The sequence below is a fragment of the Pleurodeles waltl genome, chromosome 7, assembly GCF_031143425.1.
Source record: "Pleurodeles waltl isolate 20211129_DDA chromosome 7, aPleWal1.hap1.20221129, whole genome shotgun sequence".
Taxonomy (NCBI): Eukaryota; Metazoa; Chordata; class Amphibia; order Caudata; family Salamandridae; genus Pleurodeles; species Pleurodeles waltl.
Genome location: NC_090446.1, coordinates 1,190,976,349 through 1,190,996,164, shown reverse-complemented (window position 1 = coordinate 1,190,996,164; position 19,816 = coordinate 1,190,976,349). Strand labels below are relative to the sequence as shown.

At 46.0% G+C, this 19,816-nt stretch overlaps 1 protein-coding gene across 4 annotated transcripts in view; it reads left to right on the top strand.

The window, feature by feature from the left end:
* Positions 1–19,816, top strand: part of MYH10 (myosin heavy chain 10) — a 955,741-nt gene that overhangs the window by 347,951 nt on the left and 587,974 nt on the right. For all 4 annotated transcript variants that reach the window (XM_069200300.1, XM_069200299.1, XM_069200302.1 and 1 more), the window contains exon 14: positions 18,236–18,388. In XM_069200300.1, the coding sequence (XP_069056401.1) occupies positions 18,236–18,388 (153 nt within the window). The remainder of the gene's footprint in view (positions 1–18,235; positions 18,389–19,816) is intronic.

Sequence of the window (19,816 nt, the reverse complement as noted above, 5' to 3'; positions counted from 1 at the left end):
CCTCCAGAGATTCATGAGCATCCATCTCAAAGTCTGTTGTGGGGATCGCTGCCCAGTAATTTGTAATGGTTTCTGCATTATGGAGTGGTCAGGCCCTGTATAGCTCTCAATAGTAACAGGCAAGCTCATTAACAATGAGGGAGTCCCGGTCTCTGACTTCATTGTTGGGCCCAAGGACAGTCTGCACCCAACGAGCCTCTTGTTCCTTTTATTCAACTACACCAGGAGTTTCCCGGCCTTGTTTCTGGTTTCATATAACCGGTGTAGGGCTGCTACACTTGTTTTTTGGCCTTGTCCTTAGCTAAGTCTCTACATTCTGTCTAGAGAGCTGTAATTTGTTGGAGTGCTTGAACCCTTCTATTTGAAGGATGTGATTTTCGAGGCTTTCAAGTTCTGTCCTTTCTTTCTTTTTCCTGTGGGCAATCCTATTCTGGGCCCTGTCACGGAGTACTGTTTTAAAGACTTAACAAAACCTAGCCTTGGAGCCTACTGTTTGTTCATTTTCCTGGAAGTATAGCTGTATATCTGCTCTAAGGCCCCTTGCAACTTTGTTTTTCAATTCCCATGCTTTTAGCTTCTGCTTTCCACTGTTTATCTCGAAAGTGCTCCATCCTGATTAACAATGAGGAGTGATCGGACAGACCCCGCTCCAAATATTCAGCCTCACATTTCTCTTCCATTTTACCCCGGGAGGGTGGAAATATAATCTAGTCTTGAATACACTTTGTGGGCTCCCGAGGAGTAAGAGTATTTATTATCCATTGGGTGGGTGTCTCACCACAGATCAACCAGCCCCAGACCTTTTGTGAACTGTGCCAGAGACGTGGTTTGAGTTGGCCCCTTGTGTGTCCTGGATTGGTCTTTGGCCAGGTTCTTCACATCATTAAAATCCCCACCTAATATGTGGACTGCGGAAGTGGAAACTAGAAGCATATCCACCACTTTGGCCAGGGTGGAGGTTTGGAGTCTGGGTGGGGCAAACACACAAACCAAAGTCATCTCAGTCCATCCTCAGTACGCCTGTACCCCAACGTATCTACCACCTGGGTCCTCCGATGTACGAGTAATCCGAAACTGTGTTTCTTAATCAGTATAGCTACCTCTACGCCCCGGGAGAACCCTGCATGTGCCAGGGTGGTATAGGCACTACGGCCCAAAAATCTACTGTGGGTCCCATTAGGTGAGGTATTGTATTTGTATTTCATATTTACAGAGTGCAACGAATGCCCATAGGCATCTTGCCACTAACTCTGCCAACTGAGGAGGAGGAAGAAGTCTAAAATGCCATTAGTGATTAAAAAGCCAGGTTTTGAGCGACTTCCTAAACATTAAAATATCAGGACAATTTCTTATCCTCAAGGGGAGAACGTTCCATAACTGTAGGAAATGGCTCCCTGTTGCAATCACCCCCCAATATTTGCCTAATATTGATGCTGACTTGACTGAGAAGTGTGCTGGGACCCTGTAAACATGCCCCAGCACCAGTGTTCTTTCACTTAAAATGTACCATTGTTTCCACAAATTGGCACACCCCTGGCACACAGAAAAGTCCCTTGTAAAAGGCACCAGTGGTACCAAGGGCCCTGTGACCAGGGAAGGTCTCTAAGAGCTGTAGCATGTGTTGTGCCACCCTTAGGAACCCCTCACCTAACACATGCACACTGCCATTGCAGATTGTTTGTGTTGGTAGCGAGAAAAAGGCAAAGTCGACATGGCATCCCCCTCAGGGTGCCATGCACACAAAATACTGCCTGTGGCATAGGCAAGTCACCCCTCTAGCAGGCCTTACAGCCCTAAGGCAGGGTGCACTATACCACAGGTGAGGGCATAGCTGCATGAGCAATATGCCCCTACAGTGTCGGTCTATTCTTGGACATTGTAAGTACAGTGTGGCCATATTAAGTATATGGTCTGGGAGTTTGTCAAAAACGAACTCCCCAGCTCCGTAATGGCTACACTGAATACTGGGAAGTTTGGTATCAAACTTCTCAGAATAATAACCCCACATTGATGCCAGTGTTGGATTTATTACAAAATACACACAGAGGGCCTCTTAGAAGATGCCCCCTGTAATTTACCCAATCCTTCAGTGCAGGACTGACTGGTCAGTGCCAGCCTGCCACTGAGACAAGTTTCTGCACCCCCTGGGGTGAGAGCCTTTCTGCTCTCTGAGGACAGAAACAAAGCCTGCACTGGGTGGAGGTGCTTCTCACCTCCCCCTGCAGGAACTGTAACACCTGGCGGTGAGCCTCAAAGGCTCATGCCTTTTGTTACAGCACCCCGGGGCATCCCAGCTAGTGGAGATGCCCGCCCCTCTGGACACAGCCCCCACTTTTGGTGGCAAGTCGAGAGGAGATAATGAGAAAAGCAAGGCGGAGTCACCCACCAGTCAGGACAGCCCCTAAGGTGCCCTGAGCTGAGAGCTTTAGAAATCCTCCATCTTGGTTTTGGAGGATTCCCCCAATAGGATTAGGGATGTTCCCCACTCCCCTCAGAGAGGAGGCACAACAAGGGTGTAGCCACCCTTTAGGACAGTAGCCATTGGCTACTGCCCTCCTGACCTAAACACACCCCTAAATTTAGTATTTAGGGGCGACCCAGAACCCAGGAAATCAGATTCCTGCAACCTGAAGAAACAAGGAGGACTGCTGACCTACAAGCCTGCAGAGAAGACTGAAGACGACAACTGCTTTGGCCCCAGCCCTACCGGCTTGTCTCCTGATTTGAAAACCTACAACCAGCGATGCATCCAACAAGGACCAGCGACCTCTGAAGCCTCAGAGGACTGCCCTGGACTAAAGGACCAAGAAACTCCTGTGAACAGCGGCTCTTCTCAACAACAGCAAATTCTTTGCAACAAAAAAGCAACTTACAAAGACTTCACGTTTCCCGCCGGAAGTGTGAGACTTAACACTCTGCACCCGACGCCTCCGGCTCGAGATATAGAGAACAAACACCACAGGGAGGACTCCCCAGCGACTGCGAGCCCGTGAGTAGCCTGAGACGACCTCCCTGAGCCCCCACAGCGACGCCTGCAGAGAGAATCCAGAGGCTCCCCCTGAGCGTGAATGCCTGTAACAAGGGACCCAACGCCTTGAACCAGCACTGCACCCGCAGCCCCCAGGACCTGAAGGAACTGAACCTCAGCGCAAGAGTGGCCTCCAGGCGACCCTCTGCCTAGCCCAGGTGGTGGCTGTCCCGAGAAGCCCCTGTGCCTGCCTGCACTGCTAGAGTGTCCCCCGGGTCCCTCCATTGTTTCCTATCTGAAACCTGACACCTGCTTTGCACACTGCACCCGGCCGCCCCTGTGCCGCTGAGGGTGTGTTTTGTGTGGCTACTTGTGTCCCCCGCCAGTGCTCTACAAAACCCCTCTGGTCTGCCCCCGAGGACGCGGGTACTTACCTGCTGGCAGACTGGAACCAGAGCACCCCTGTTCTCCATACGCGCCTATGTGTTTTGAGCACCTCTTTGACCTCTGCACCTGACTGGCCCTGAGCTGCTGGTGTGGTAACTTTGGGGTTGGGGTAACTTAGTTTTGAACCCCCAACGGTGGGCTGCCTATGCCCAGGAACTGAGACTTGTAAGTGTCTTACTTACCTCACAAACTAATCTTTACTTACCTCCTCCAGGAACTGTTGATTTTTGCACTGTCCACTTTTCAAATAGCTTATTGCCATTTTAACAAAGACTGTATGATATTGCTTTTATTCAAAGTTCCTAACTTACCTGTGTGAGGTACCTTGCATTTTATGTGTTCACTTCAAATCTTGAACCTGTGGTTCTTAAAATAAACTAAGAAAATATATTTTTCTGAGTAAAAACCTATTGGCCTGGACAAAGTCTTTGAGTGTGTGTTCTCATTTATTGCCTGTGTGTGTACAACAAATGCTTAACACTACGCTCTGATAAGCCTACTTCTCAACCACACTGCCACAAAATAGAGCATTCAAATTATCTAATTTCGCCACTATCTTACCTCTAAGGGGAACCCTTGGACTCTGTGCACACTATTTCTTACTTTGAAATAGTATATACAGAGCCAGCTTCCTACATTGGTGGGATCTAAGACTTTGCATTTGCTGGGCTACTCAGCCAATACCTGATCACACGACTAAATTCCAAAAATTGTCATTAGAAACTCATTTTTGCAATATTGATCTAGTTTTCTAAATTTTTTAAAGTTCTGCTAGGGCCTTGTGTAGGTCCCTGTTAGGATTTGTTTTTAGAGTTTAAAAGTTTGTAAAAATTTGGACTTAAGTTCTAGAAGTAGTTTTTAGATTCTTAAAAAGTAATCCCAACTTTTAGAGTGATAATGTCTAGCACAGATGAGATGGTGGTGGAACTCAACCTCACCCCTTACCTACATCTAAGGATGTCAGAGTTAAGGACGCGCTCTGTAAGCTAAAAAAGATAAAAACTGGATCCAACCCTACCAAAGTAAAGCTCCAGGAGCTTTTGGCAGAGTTCAAAAGATTTCAAAGGGACCACCCCTCTGACGATAATCCTTCAGATGGGGAAATTAGTGACCAGGAGGATGAGCTCCCCCCTCCTGTCCTAAATAGGGAGGACAGGGTTCCTCAAACCCTGACTCCACAAATCATAGTCGGAGAGACTGGTTCTTCCACAGGAGAGACCAGTACCTCTGGAAGCATTGAGGGCAGCCTCAATGAAGATGACCTCCTGTTAGCCAGGATGGCCAAAAGATTGGCTTTGGAGGAACAGCTCCTAGCCATAGAAAGGTAAAGACAAGAGAGGAGTTTAGCTCCCATCAATGGTGGCAGCAAGTTTAATAGGGTCAGAGAGAGTCCTGACATCCTAAAAATCCCCAAAGAGATTGTAACAAAATACGAAGATGGTGATGACATCACCAAATGGTTCACAGCTTTTGAGAGGGCTTGGACAACCAGAAAAGTAAACAGATCTCACTGGGGAGCTCTCCTTTGGGAAAGTTCACTGGAAAGTGTAGGGATAGACTCATTACACTCTCTGGTAAAGATGCAGAATCCTGTGACCTCATGAAGGCTACCCTTTTTGAGGGCTTTGGATTCTCAACTGAGGAGTACAGGATTAGGTTCAGGGGGGCTCAGAAAACCTCGAGCCATACCTTGGTTGATTTTGTAGACTACTCAGTGAAAACACTGGATGGTTGGGTAACTGGAAATGTAGAGCTTGACTATGTTGGGCTTTATAATTTGTTTATGAAAGAACACATTTTAAGTAACTGCTTAAATGAAAAGTTGCAAAAACATCTGGTAGACCTAGGTCCAATTTCTCCCCAAGAATTGGGAAAGAAGGCAGACCACTGGGTCAAGACTAGGGTAACCAAAACTTCCACTGGGGGTGACCAAAAGAAAGGGGTTCCAAAGCCTCCCCAGGAGAAAGTGGGTGACACTAGAAATAAAGAAAAAGAGTCCTCAGTAGGCCCCCAAAAACCAGACCAGGTGGGTGGGCCCCAAGACACAACCCAAAACAAAGGTGGGTACCAGGGTAAGAACTGGAATGCCACTAAGGCATGGTGCCAAAACTGTAGACAGACAGGGCACCACACCAAGGACACTTTTGTCCCAAAAACAAACCCCCTAGCAAAATCCCAGGTGTGACCAGTGTAGCCAATGGGGATGGCGCCTCAGATGAGGAGGTCTTCATAGCCTTCACCTGGAAAAAGGGCCCTACAGGTGAGTTGGAAATTCCAGAGGGAAGTAGACACTTCCACCACTTACTGGTGAATGGAATCCCAGCCACTGCCCTGAGAGACACTATTGTGCATGACAGGCTGCTGTTCTCAAACCAGTACATCCCAGGTGAGACTGCCAGAGTAAGAGTTAGCCCAGACAGGGTCACTAATAGACCTGTGGCTTTTGTGTCCATAGAAATGGGTGGGACTTTTAGCTGGAGAAGGGTGGTAGTCGGTACAGATCTCCCCCTTGATTGTCTCCTTGGAAATGACTACCCAGAGGTTAGTCAGAGCCCAGAGAGGACTGTCCAGTGCCAGTCCTCCCCCAAGGATTCTGGAGGTGCTGCCCCTGCAGTTACTGCATGTAGTCCCCAGAAGAAAAAGGAAAGAAAACAGTGTAGGAAAGGTGGAAAACCTTTAACCAAGGTTCCAGCAAGCCAAGGGGATTCTGCTCCAATAAGGGAGAACTCCAAAAGTGGCACTGGTAAAGTCCAACCTGACCCGCAAGAAGTCCTGGCTTGTCAGGCAACCGTTGAGCCTGACTGGGTGGCTCCTGAGCTAATAGAAAAAAAGAGTGGAAGAAGGGTGTTTACTACAAGATGTAGTAACCCCCCACTCTAACACAGCAGACAGGCACCCTGAACCCAATGAGACCTGTAACTTAGCCCCTTCACTTGTAGGCGAAGAGCTAAAGGTGTGGTTCTGGGCACTGACAGCTGTCAGTGGCCTCTGTTGGGTGTTAGCCTTTATGGCTGCACTGTCCTTGGCATGGTGGTCTGACCCCATGCCAAATAGCAAGCTAGGCCCCCTGACCCTGTTGGTCATGGTGGGGTTACTCCCGCTATGGGTAACCTCTTTGGGTAAGCTAGGGGTGACCCTGGCTAAGATAAGATTAGCAGAGGTGAGTACATCTAACCCCAAACTAGAGAGAATGGGTGAAGACATTAAAAACTCAGACAAGAGGCAGTTCAGACTAGGTCCTATCACTGTGGAAGTAGGTCAGTTCCCCAGAGGGAATAACCTGAACAGGAGGATGTAAGGCAGAGTAGGCCCTGTAACAAACCAGCCTGTTTTCCCTACTCTTCCTCGCCTGACAGACTAAGAAGACTCTCCCAGCTTTGGCTGAGTCTCCTGGCCTGTGGGCCGGGGGGGGAGGGGAGGGGTGTTGTGTAGGAAAATGGCTCCCTGTTGCAATTACCCCCCACTTTTTTCCTGATATTGATGCTGACTTCACTGAGAAGTGTGCTGGGACCCTACTAACCAGGCCTCAGCCCGAGTACCAGTGTTCTTTCACTTAAAATGTCATCGGGGCACCAGCTTGGTCTCTATCTCTGCCGTCTGGGGGGCCGGGAGGGGGCACCCAACCCCTTGTGTGGGGGCTATGACAGGGACTAAACCTTCAATAGATTGCTACCCAGGGCTCAAGAGGAGCCTCTTTCCTTGTTGATCAGGAACCCAGGACATGTTGTGCAAAATCTCCCACGTTTTTTCATGAAGGGAGGCTGAGATAAGGGGCCTGCTTGCGCAACCGACGCTACACAGCATGAGCAGCCCCTCCATCACAATCTGGCAGTGGCATAGAAGTGTGACATTCAGGATATGGGGTAGTTGCAGCCCGGGAGAGCAGTCCTAAGGCAGTTCCTTCTCGTTCCTGCCAACCAATGGAATTTGGCTTTGCTAGGAGTAATGGTAAGGGAGGCGAACTTCAAATATCTGAGGCAGGGCCAGAAGTGCTGTGGGAAGGGCAGAGGGGGGCTCGCTGTGTGCAGGATCGGCCCTGTCACTCAGCGTGGGGCCTGCCTTCTTCTTAAAGCTCCCGAGTGCAGTCTACTGAACCTAGGCTCCCACCGTTGGATGCGAGCCAGGCCCACGTGTGCTCCAAGCACGAGGGCCTTGCTCCTGTTTTTCGGGGGGGTCCAATGCAATCGCCTCAAGGGGCACGTGACTTGTGGGATCACCTTGTCGCGGCGTCCTTCTCTGGCTGTGCGTCGGCCCGATGCTGCGGGTCTTTCATTCCCAAGTCCTAGCCGGTGCTCCGGAGCCTGGGGAGCAACGAGTCTTCCCTCCTCCGGACTGCGGAGCGTACATGCTCCTCAGCCCGGACCTGTTGACCTTGAAGCTAGCGGATTAAAGCAAGATAACAGGGCATTACGACAGAGCTCGCTTAAGGAGCATCTGCCGTGTTAGCCACCTTGGCCGTGCACCAGTGTGGTCACCATTTCCAAATTTTTTGCTGTTCTTGGGTCTGGATCGAGTGGAAGTAGCTCCCGGATGGAGAGAAGAGTGTTTTTTCGAGTCAAATCATAGAAGAACTCAAGGAACGGAAATCCACCATTGAACCCCAAAGAACAACTAGATACGCAGAAGATAACTGGGTTTCTCACAAAGTTCTTGAGCGTTTTTCAACCCTAGCACTCCATGCGGTCCCTCAGCCTTGTGGCCGAAGAGTGGAGGTAGGTCATGGAACACACTATTCAGATTCTGCTCTAATTGTCACCACAAGTTTGCACAGAGGGGAAGTCATCGAGTGTGCACCTTGCGCCTGCCCAAGGACTACAGACTGGAGATCTGCGTCACCTGCTCTGTGTTCCGACCAAAAATCCACAAAGTGAGAGAAAAATGCAGGTGGGTACACCACCCATGGCACAGGCACAGAAACGGACTATTAGAGTGGAGGAAACATACAGCAACATTAACAGAGAAATGGCGCAGCAACAAGATACTGATGCAGAGATGGTCAGAGAAGCAGTAGTTGAAATATGCCTCCTAGATCTAAATAGAAGAATAGGGAGGTAAATCCACTGGACAGGCCTCTGCCCTGAAAGGTGACAGGCAACATGGGAGGATGAAGGTGGCTCGCAAGAGAGATGCTTTGGGGCTGAAAAAGAGGGCTCTGACTGTCGACATCGAGAAAAAAAACACTCAATGTCAAAAAGAGCTCTTTGAGGCTAAAATGGAGGCCTAAGTCTGAAGGAAGGAGAAGTTTGAATACTCCTTCAGGGAATGCAAGATCCACTCCGACTAGTCGAAACTGAAGTCGAAGAGCCAGAGTTCAAACCTCTGGCAACACCAGAGATGGCAGAAGAATAGGAAGGGACCTTAGAATTTGAGGAGGAATTCAATAAAAGCCACTATCTGGAGGGGATATTTGAGGCAGACACCTTGGAGGGATGGAAGGATGTCGAAGCCGATTTACACATACTCTTAGAGGCCTTCACCCACCGGTTGAGATGTCTGTATACACCAAGGTGGTGAAACAAGGGGTGGACACCCTTATGAGGAAGAACAAGAAGAGTCTTGTTTTATGTATTTTTAGACACTACAACAAAAAAGATCCACTGGAGGGTTCTTGAAATAGAGATTTTATAAGGCACAGTAAATATGCACATTTTACTCAACCCCCATACAAGCACTGACAGATTTTACGAATTTGACACTTAGAAACTTTTGATGGGCAAAAACCTTGGCTAGTTGCATTGCGGTTCGTTAGTTACTTTGGATGACCAACCCAGACAGGGAGCCAGTCAGGAGGACCAGTTAGATCCTCTGAAACTGTTACGTCAGCAGGTGAAGCAGTCTTCAGCAGTTCCAGGCACTTTTATCCTTTGCTGTAGGTTCCTATGGAAGTAATCCTAATGCGAAAGTTACAGGATGCTGAAGATGCTCAAGAATGCTGTGGGTACGATGGGGTTGACAGGAGTCTTCAACAGCTACTTCTCGGTCCACGGAGGAGGTGAGGAGGTCCTGGCCACGGGGTCAGCGTCCCTTAAAGTCCTCTTGTTCATGGTAGTAGTCCAGTCGCCTGGTATTGTGGTCACAGCCAAATATTTGCTTGGGCAATAACTTGTCTTCTGGGTGACAAAGCTGCACCCGACAACTCTCCTAGGTCCAGCGGACTCTGGGGCAACTTTTAATGTCTGGTCCTGATTTTTGGCCCTGCATGGTGGCGGAGTGAAGATTATGGGTACCAGCTTGTCCCAACAGGCTTCTTCAGCTGTTGTAGCTCTGTGCTATGAACAGAAGGCCTGCCAACTGACCCTTTGGAGTCTCTTGCTTCCTCTGGGCTCCGGAGACTACTTCTCTATGAGCAGGACACAGTCTGCTAGCCACCAGGTTTAGCAGGTGCAGTCCAAGCCAGTGCAGCCTTTCTTTGCTGGTTCCACAGTGCAGCAAGGCGATCCTTTAGTCCTTCTCCCCGTCCAGTCGAGATCTAAGTTTGGGGTGCCAAAGGTGCCCCTTTCATGCTTGGAAAGTGCCCTCAGGGTAGGATGCGGTTGGTAACAAATGGACTACTAGGTTACCTCCCTCCTGGTGACCACTTCCAGTGAAGTGTGGCCTCTGGCGATCCCAGGATGCACCATTCTGCCCACTTCATACATGACAGAACCCCTTCTCTTGGTGTTCAGAGTTTCCTATCCCAACACAGATGTGTCTCCCAAGGGGGTTACAAACCCCTACATAAACGGTTTGGCAACTGGTTTTCCCTTTCCTGCCTCTAGTGCCAGCCTGTCTACCTAGACAGTAGAACATCCACGATCCCAAGTGCTACCCATTTGCCCTTCGAAGGCGGCATCTCATTTGAGGCTCTCCTTTTAGGACCAACACCCATGTGGCTTCCTGCAGGAGGAAAGTAACACATCTCTCCAGTGCAGGCTTTTATTGTATCATTTTCTGGAAGTTGTAAGTGTGTCTCCCCAAGAGTGCAGAAAGTCTCTGGGACAGGCTCCTTGTGCAACCTTAAGGGCACAGGAGACTAAAGGCAACTGCCGTAGTTTGGACTCTTGCTCTAGGCAAGACTGCTGGTTATAGGATAACAGTACTTTTGCTTGAAGGCGACTACGCCTTTCCTACAACAAGTCGTAACTGTTGTCCCAACCTTACCGGCTCACTAGCAGCACCTCACCAGAAACACAATAGTAAAAGGTGATTTGTGGCAGCTTTTACGCATGGACTCGAGAATAAGACATCTCAGGGAGTGTCGTGGTTAAGCGGAGATTACCCCTTTCTCACAGATATATCATGTCTCATACAAACACAGGCAATAATAAAGATGCAGTAGAGTTTCAATAGTTATTATTTAACATAACTGCAATTTGCGATAAGTTGCATGGGCTGCAATGATTAGGATAATGAATAATGCAAGGAACAGAATTGTGAAGACGAGAGTCATTATTACAATGACCCCGACCATCTTGCAATACATAGAAAAGATATGAGATGTAACATGCCCTACTACCCTAATATGAGAGGCCTAACCTCCTACCTAAAGGAGAGCTGGGTTTGCTAAACCTAATCTGCCAATGCCATGTCCATGAGAGGAGCCCCCAACCCTCGTTACCTTGGAATGAGGTCTCTATCACAGACTCCGCAGGGACACTAAGACTGGGTCAGCGTCAAGACGACGTGCAGCATCGATATCAGCGTTGGTGGCGATGCCCTATGGTTGGAATCCCTCTGATTATCTGTCTAAAGTGCGATGTATTTATACAGATCTACCAGGACCCCTGACGTAGATGTGTTCCCAAACAATAGATAACAGACATGCTTGGGACGGCAATTAATATAAACAATCCCTCGAAAGTATAGAGAGGGAAAATCACTAAGTGTGAACACCTACTGTTTGTCTTTGTTGCTTGATCTTGATGCCTTAGCGCGGTGACACTGATAATGTATCTCTTAACAAGTGGCCTTACTATAAACAAGGCAGCCATCTTAGAAGAATTAAATAATTAAATGGGCTAAGACAGAGCAAGCTAAGTAGGTTAAAAGTCACTAGGTGACGGGGGCACAAGTCTGCAAGCCAAAGCTAAGCTAACTCCTGTTATCCCATTAAAAACAAACTAGGATTTACTACACAACAAAGTAGCAACTTTCTAAAAGTTTCACAGTGCACATGTTAGATTAATTTCGACTTGAGAACCAAGTCCAGCTTAATGTAACTAGTTGTTTGATACCTAGGAGTATCATCTTTGATGGCACTGTTCAGGAGGTAGCACAACTGAGGGGTCAGTGTGTAAGCCTGTACTTGCCAAAGAGGCTATCAAGTATTTTCACAGTAAAACTACTGTTTCCCTTTTTTACTGCTGAAACATGTAAAATAAATGTTATGCCCGTGAAATATGCTTCACCCAGCCTTAGGGCTCGGTAGGCCTGCCATATGGGTGACTTACACATATTTCAGGGGTTGGTTTGTCTTTGCTATTACTTTAAATGGCAAAGTCAGGCTAGCAGTTTAAAACACCCCTTCCAGTCTGCAGTGGCAGGGTGGTAGGCTTGTTTTAATTGACATACCCAGGGTAGCACAACCAGTCCTGCAATCCCTGTAGTGACCCTCTAACTTACATACCCTGCGTACCATATAATAGGGACTTAAAGGTAAGCTAGCTTATGCCAATTGGATATACGCCAATTTAACATACACATTTAAGGTCAGGGCACTGGAGCTGAGGTCTGGTTAGCAGACCTCAGTGCAATTTTAGAGTAAAAAAAATAAATAAAAAGCATCCGTCTAAAACCATGGGGGTGACTATAGAAAAAAATACATTTCCTTACACACAGCATGTGAATCCAGAAAGTCTTCAAGATGCAAACCTACTCCTACAGGTAAGTAACCATATAGTGTTTAGCTGCATCTTACTTGAGCTCTTACTGATGCCAATTCAAGGAGATAGTATGATTGAAGGAGTTGGCAAGTGCTTGGGAATACTGTAACTCTCTCCGCAAAGCTTTCACAAAACCAATTATCATGTGACAACAAAAACAAGAAAGCCCTTGAGGTTTGTATTCATCCTGTCCCTCCACCCCAAACAAAATCAAACCTCTCTTTTGTATCTGGTAGTAGCATATGCTGCTGTAGATCACATGCTCTGCGTACTCCTGCATATTCCTGTAGCCTACAATTCACAGGATAGACTTTTCTTCTGATTCTTTCCCTCCATGTCTCGGACATTTAGCTCAAGCTCTGAGACCTTTGAGCCACTTCAAAGATCCATGTTGGTTGCATTTATCGATTGTCTTGATCCAGCATTGAAACCCTCATCATGCATCATGGCCCTTATGACTCAAACCTCAGCGGTGCGGTTTTCAAACCTATGTCTTATGTGAGTGATTCATATAGGGTATGAAGAATACACTGGGAAAAACTAGAGTGTAGTGTAATTCAACATTTCCTTGGGACAGACCATCATCTGGTCTGCAACCTGACTCCCTCAACACCATGGAGAGTTGACCTCTTCAGCCTGCCAGAATTTCAAGAGTAAAAAGACAATCAGTTATTTGAGTGAGCATCATGGAACATTTTACATGATGCAGTGATGAGACCCCACCGGAAATGTTGGCCGCCCTCTGCTCTGACCAGACAGAGGAAGTGTACGCCACATCCGGCATCGGAGCAAGTTAAGAAGAGCGAAGACCTTAAACCCTCTTCTCTGTGGGCTGCGATGTTTAGGAACAGGCTGTTGAGCTACAGGAAACACATTAGCCCATCCCCAGAGCCACTATTCCTCGACCAACACTTGAGAATAAAGCCTCTGGCAGTAGATCTTGAAAACAGTCTAAACCAGAGGCTGAGAACCACTCCATAGGGAATCCATTTTGAGCCCCAAGACTGGGAATGAGGGGTCAGCCTTGAGGTTTCACTTTTGAGTCTGACCCTCTCGCTAGAGCCTGCCTCAACTACCAAAATGTCTTCTACACAGACTGTGACCGTCAACCCTCTCACCTCACGTCTACTTGACCCAGAGGACCAGACCCTCCACCTTCAGAACCAAAATCTGCTTAAATTGTGACTCTGAGGGAAGTTTTGATGCTAGGTTTGGCGCCAAGGAGCCCAAACCAATTATCAAGCTCCCAGAGGGGCTCGATGTTAGGCAGTGGAAAATATACATATACCCCTCTTTCTAGGAAGTTTTTGCATGTCCTTTGCAACAGGAGTTGCAGCCAAACCAGCAAACATCCCGTACAAAGAGGAGTCTGACCTCCAAGGAGGAAATCTCAGAGGAGTTATAATTCTTCTCCATCCCAGAGAAGAGCAAATACAAGGCATCTAGCCTTGTTCCTCAACCTCCTCTCCCTACTCCAAATGTTTTATCAAGACACCATTCAGGACCAGAACAGTCACCGCTTCAGTGTGTATTGTCTGTTCACACAGATTCAGACCACAATAGTCCTCATGATGTTTAGGACCTATGCTTTGATCTTGCACTACCTAGGGAGGGTGACAACTCATGGGAACCCATATAACAGCTTGGAGCCTTACAGCTTATCACGCTGTAATCCAGTGGATGGCAAACCAACATGTGGTCAGATCCTAAATGATTTCTCCAATTCTGTGAAAGTTATTTCTGACCGCCCATCAGCAGCTCCTGCAGAGGAGTTCACATCTTTTAAGATGGATTTGGGAAAGATGTTTTAGGTCCTGGAATAAGACTTGTTGACCAAAGTTCTGCAGACAGGTCACTCAACCCTACTCATAGACATCAAACAGCCCCAGATGATCTAATATTTTTCTCCTTTCATCCTTCAATAAAGGGCCTTCTACTTAAGGCTTCTGGACTTACGGATGTTTGTGCTGGGCCCTCGTCCCCCACCCCTACTGAGTTTCCAAGGACAGAGTTGATCAGAAAGAAATTACTTTCCTCGTGGAGCCTAGCTCTTGGTATGCACTTATTGGGGTGAAAATCCCACACCGATTGGGAGATGGCTCTGTTGGTGGTTCCTCTTTTGCTGGACTGCATGAGCGTTCACTTTTCTAAATTGGTTCAACATGATCTTGGGGTCACATGCAATTTTTAGATCCAGTCTAGAGGCATTGAATTTGAAGGCCATGTTTATGGGCTTTTCTGCAGTCCTTCACATGCCTGCTTTGTTGGGCTCTTAAGTCTTCACTGAGATGTCCAGGCAAAATTCCTGTTTTTGGCTTTTGATGGTTCTCACCACTTTGACGAAGAGGCTTCCCTGGGCCTACATGACACTCTTAAGGCATGTACTAAGACTCAATCTTGGGGTGTGACATTTGCTACATCCATGTCCTGTAGGCTGCCTGGGAGGCTCAGCTTATCTAGTCTGCAGACTTCCTAGCATTGCCAGCACTCTTGCTCTGGTGATCAGCTTTTTCCATTTACCTATAAAGGGTAACCAGTCCAGAAGCAGCAGCTTTAGCTCCTCGTTCTATGTTCTCCTCTCAGGCCATTCTGGCTTCCTGCGTGTCTCTTGTCACTGTGGTATTCTGATCACTTACTGTTTGGGCATGCAAAAGAGGTTGTACCCCTGGTTCTTGCCCGGTTAGCTGGGTTGTTTTCCTTCTTATCTACTGCTGCTGCACATGTCTCAGGGATGCTGTTACATATTGTCCTTCTACATGGGAGCTTGTTTCCTTTAAGAGGTTGTCAAATGATTCCTGACCAGGATCTTGTCCTTTAGAGAGCACTTGTAGGTTACAGAAGACCTATGTTCTGCCAAAGAATCAGGATTCTGTCTTGGGCTAAATATGAAAGTCAGAATTTGCTCATTATAACATGGGGAAAAAGTATTTGGAAATCTTCCCTAACAAATTGGTCAGAAAGGGTTGTTCTAAGGATCGATAAACCGTGCCCATGCCAAGGGATACGTTAGGAAGCATTCTTTGTGGCAAATAGGCAGACTGGCCACTTTGCTGGTGTTCAAAGCATATAGCAAAGGTTGTTGATTAGCATGATGTAGACTCCTGTCTTTCTGAAGTAGTCTAATAAGGATCTCTTCTTTAATGGACAGAGTTCTGTTTATTAGCACATTTTCTAAGCAACATCACTATGATTGGAAAGCACAGATTTTGTTCATCAGCGGCCAATAAAACTCACACAGACAGATAATACATTTACCGTCTGCGTGTCATTATGGTTTCTTAATGTTACTTTTTTTGGTGGGACCCAACTGATTCTAATGACAGTACTCTGTGGACTAAAGGCAATGAAGTGATGAGCCCTTTTTGGAAGATAGAACATTAAAACTAGAATAGCAGTCAAAAATATTATCCCTTTTCGTATTGCTATAGTTATTGTTTCATATTAACCATTTCAAGACTTATGGTAAAGTTAATATGTAGTGGTTGAGTCTGGAGTTCTTTGAGCTGGCACAAGTTGGCGGTGAAGTGCTCTATAATAATTTATGGAGTAGGTGGACATTGATTTACTGCATTAAAAGGGGACAGAAATTCAAAGGTAAAATTTCATCACCGCCCAATTTGACATCAGAAAGATTTTCCAATTGTTCTGTCTAGCTCCTTTGACAAATTATAAGGAAGAATAAGATTACATTTTTGCCCAGAAATTTTAATGTGTTTTATTCAGTTGCATTTGAAAGATGTAATTGAACCTAGCCTGTCTCTTAAATAGAAACAAAGGATAAACCATAAACCTGCCCCGACTTCTCCGATAGGTTGATAGAACAACAGTCAGTTAAACTTTCCAGTGTCTTAAAGTTCACCCAACTTACACATAGTCAATTCCTCCAGGTCTTAAAAAATCTCTTTCCACCATGCACTTAGAAGTTGTCCAGGATTTTGGGAACCCCAGCGTTGTGTGAGCAGACAAATACTCCGTTAGAGGGCACCATGTTTGTATTTGTGGCCTGTATTGTCAGTCCTATGTTAACTTTTGCACAGCCAGCAAAGACTTTACTCCCACATTCATGGATTGTTCGTAAAACTCCTGATTTCCACCTCTGAGCTATCAGCTGCTTGGCCGCTAATATGATATTAGTCTCTATCCAGCATTTGTAAGCTATTTGTATTCCATGGAGTCAATGGCAAGCAAAATTATAGCCGGATAAGTTTGCATCGGATAGCCCAGCACCCTGGCTAAGGATTTATTTTCGAAACATTTACAGGCTGGGCAGGACCACCAAATATGTTTATTATCCCCCTCTTATTCACACCCCCACCAGCACCACTCTGATGTGTTCAGGTTCATCCCTTGCAATCTCTTGGGCTTTAAGTGCCATATTGCCCTATACTTAGATAGAGAGTCTCTATTTTGGACACTTCAATACACGGAGGGGATGCCAGTTCATAGTTTTTTTCCATCAACCCGTGGAGCCTATGGCATTGAAAAATATTTTACCATCTCCTCATATATGCCCATTAGTCTTCGGGCTGTTAGCAATTAGCACTGAGTAAATATGTAAATGAACTCCAGGAGCGATGTGGGAATAAGCTTTCCTCTTTGAGCAGTCTAATGGCTGCTACTTTGTGTTCGGGTGGGACTCCCAGCGCCACAGCTGCCAGTGTTCCCTTCAATCATATTCCCCTATTTTAAACTTCCTTTTGTATTGCTTGAAAGTTGTAATTTCTTTGTCAAATCTTTAAGCATTCTGCATCCACCCTCCAGCCAGCACCCTACCTCATACTTCGCAGGGTAAACTCAGGATTTCTCCATAATGGTGTGTATGGGATTGGAAATATAGTCAAGCCCTTCTTTCTCGTGATCTTATCCCATAGTGCCACTGGGGGATTTAGGATCTCAGAGAAGTAGCATACTGGGAGCCGAGCAGATTTAGCTAACCAAGGTATGGTTCAATGTGCATGCATCATGACTTTTGCATCCATGTGGATCCAGTGGATCCCTGTCTTAAAAAGCGACCATTCAAAGAAAACACAATTCTGTGAGGCATTATAGTACAGCCTAATGTCTGGGAGCCCTGTCCTCGACTCCGGGCCACTCTATCATCTACATTAGTGGATAATCACTCAACCATCGTTTGCAAGTCTTTTGCCTTATCTGAGAGAGCCCTACAATGCCTGGTTCAAGGCCTGCATTTGTATGGAGACCATATCAGAGATATTATTGCGTAGGTTACTTAGGCAGCTCTACAGGTCTTCCTTGGTCAATGGAGCGGGGGGGACTCCCTTTTTCTCAGTCATGTTTGTAGCCATCTTTACTAATTTCACTTCCCCAGGTTGGTTGCCTCTCATGGGTTTTGTATAGCACGAGTAGGTGAACAGCACTCTGTGTTCCCATCTTTTTAGAAGGGTTCCTGTCCTAAGTACCACAAGGCAATGTCACTCTCCAGCTGTTCGGACTGTGGGTTACGGGGCTAGTCAAGATTATAGTGTGAAATGTGTGGCCCCCACTATGGTGGCCACTTAAAATGTTTAGTGAGCAGTGGACTTCTTTGAAGCTTTGCCCCTTGCTCCTGCACACCAGTGCTCTTTACTCTTGATTTCTAGGGAAAGCGGTAAATTTAGTTCCCCACTCACTGCCATACTGGCCGCAATGCAATAAGTCTTTCTCTTTTTTGCTATTCCTCATCATACAGTTTGCTCTTTGCTCTCTAGGACCGAGCAAGTGGGAGTGCCGATTGTATGAATTTGATGCCTTTCTTAGGCAAGCACCCTTGGGAGCAGCTGAAACTCTTCATGACCCCATTGCATGATGTTGCATGATGCCACAGGTCAAGTCGTATATGTGCTAGCATCTTGTTTGGGGCATCCGGAATTGTCAGTGTTCTTCTTACTTTTAAACTAGGCAGATCAATCAAAATGTAATTGTATTTCTCATTGACTGTTTGATATTTTTCTGTTTTCAGGCAGATTTTGCTGTGGAAGCATTGGCTAAAGCCACCTATGAGCGTCTCTTTCGCTGGCTGGTTCACCGCATTAATAAAGCTTTGGATAGGACCAAACGGCAAGGAGCTTCTTTTATTGGCATTCTAGATATTGCTGGTTTTGAGATATTTGAGGTATGTTTTTCTGATTTATTATAAACTGGCTCCCACATATGTAATGGACGTGCCTCATGACACAACGATGTTGCAGAAATGATTTAAGGAGACCTGCTGCTTTATTATTTTTCTACATTGTCCGCTTGATTTATTTTCTTAGGAATCATAATAGTATGAATGGACCAGTTAATAAATTAAAATATTATAATCATGATTCTTGAGAACGAACAGGTATTATGTGCCTGCCTCAACTTGAACTCAAGCTCAACAATTTGAGATTACATGAGATGTAGGCTAAAAGGTTGAATTGTTGTCTAATGAAAAAATGTAACCAGATGGGCTATTTGTAATTACATTTGGGTACTTTTGGTATTATGAAAGACAGTCTTTCAAAATAAGACTTAAACATTATTCCCTAAACAAAAATGTGACTGTTTATACCCTAATGCCAACTGCACGTCTTTGTAAGTGGTAGGGCTTGAATGAAAGTTCTGTTCTTCAAAAGGTGATCATTAAAATAATTCCCATAGTCCACCAGGTTCCTAGACCCCTTTGAAGTCACTGGTTGAAATAATACAGTTTTTCTTACCTTTTTTAAAAATAAGCAATTAGATGCTACATAGGCTTTGGTCTGCTACACCCACATGCCCTCAATTCTATTTTTCTATGAAGCAGGGAAGATCCCAGCAAGCAAACATTAACCTGTTTCATGAAATACATAGATGTACTTGAAACCCATGTTGGACTTTCCATAATTGTTAATAAAGCTGCTTATAGAGAGTAACTAATGAGTGCCTCTCTTTCTTTTAGAACAAAGGTATTTTATTGACATCATATATGGCAAAGAGGATATTTTAAGAGACTTGCATCACACCCATCTTGAGTGTGCCTTTTGCCTTTTTGGATTTATTAAAGATCCCACTCCAGGCATGCTGCAGTTTTTCTTTTGCCCCTTCTGTATGTTGAGTCACAGTTATTTTTTTATTTTTTTAATTAATGTACTCTATTCTTTGTTTTGATACAGGTTATTTTTCCTGGATTATGCATGCTTTGATTAAATATTTTAGCCAAATCTAAAAGGAAGATAAGCAAAGTAGTTGGCCTTTAAGTGGCTTTTTGTTCTTTGACCACCACAGTGTCAACAATTGTAAGCATGCTCAAGCGTGAAGAAAAAAGACTCACTTCTGGGTTGGCTGTCTTTTTGCAAAGACCACAAATGTCAGCCACCTTTAAAAAATCTTTTATCTCTGCCAGTGAAGTGCAAACTAACCTAAGAACCAGAAAGTAATAACAAGGTATCTGTGTAGGAAAGTGCCCGCTTTGGCATGGTTCAAACCACCCCACCTCCCCTACCCAGCGCCCCCCCCCCCCCTCACATTTTGCCTGGTATCTGATGTTAACTTGACTGAGTGTGTGCTGGGATCCTGCTCACCAGATCCCAGCACC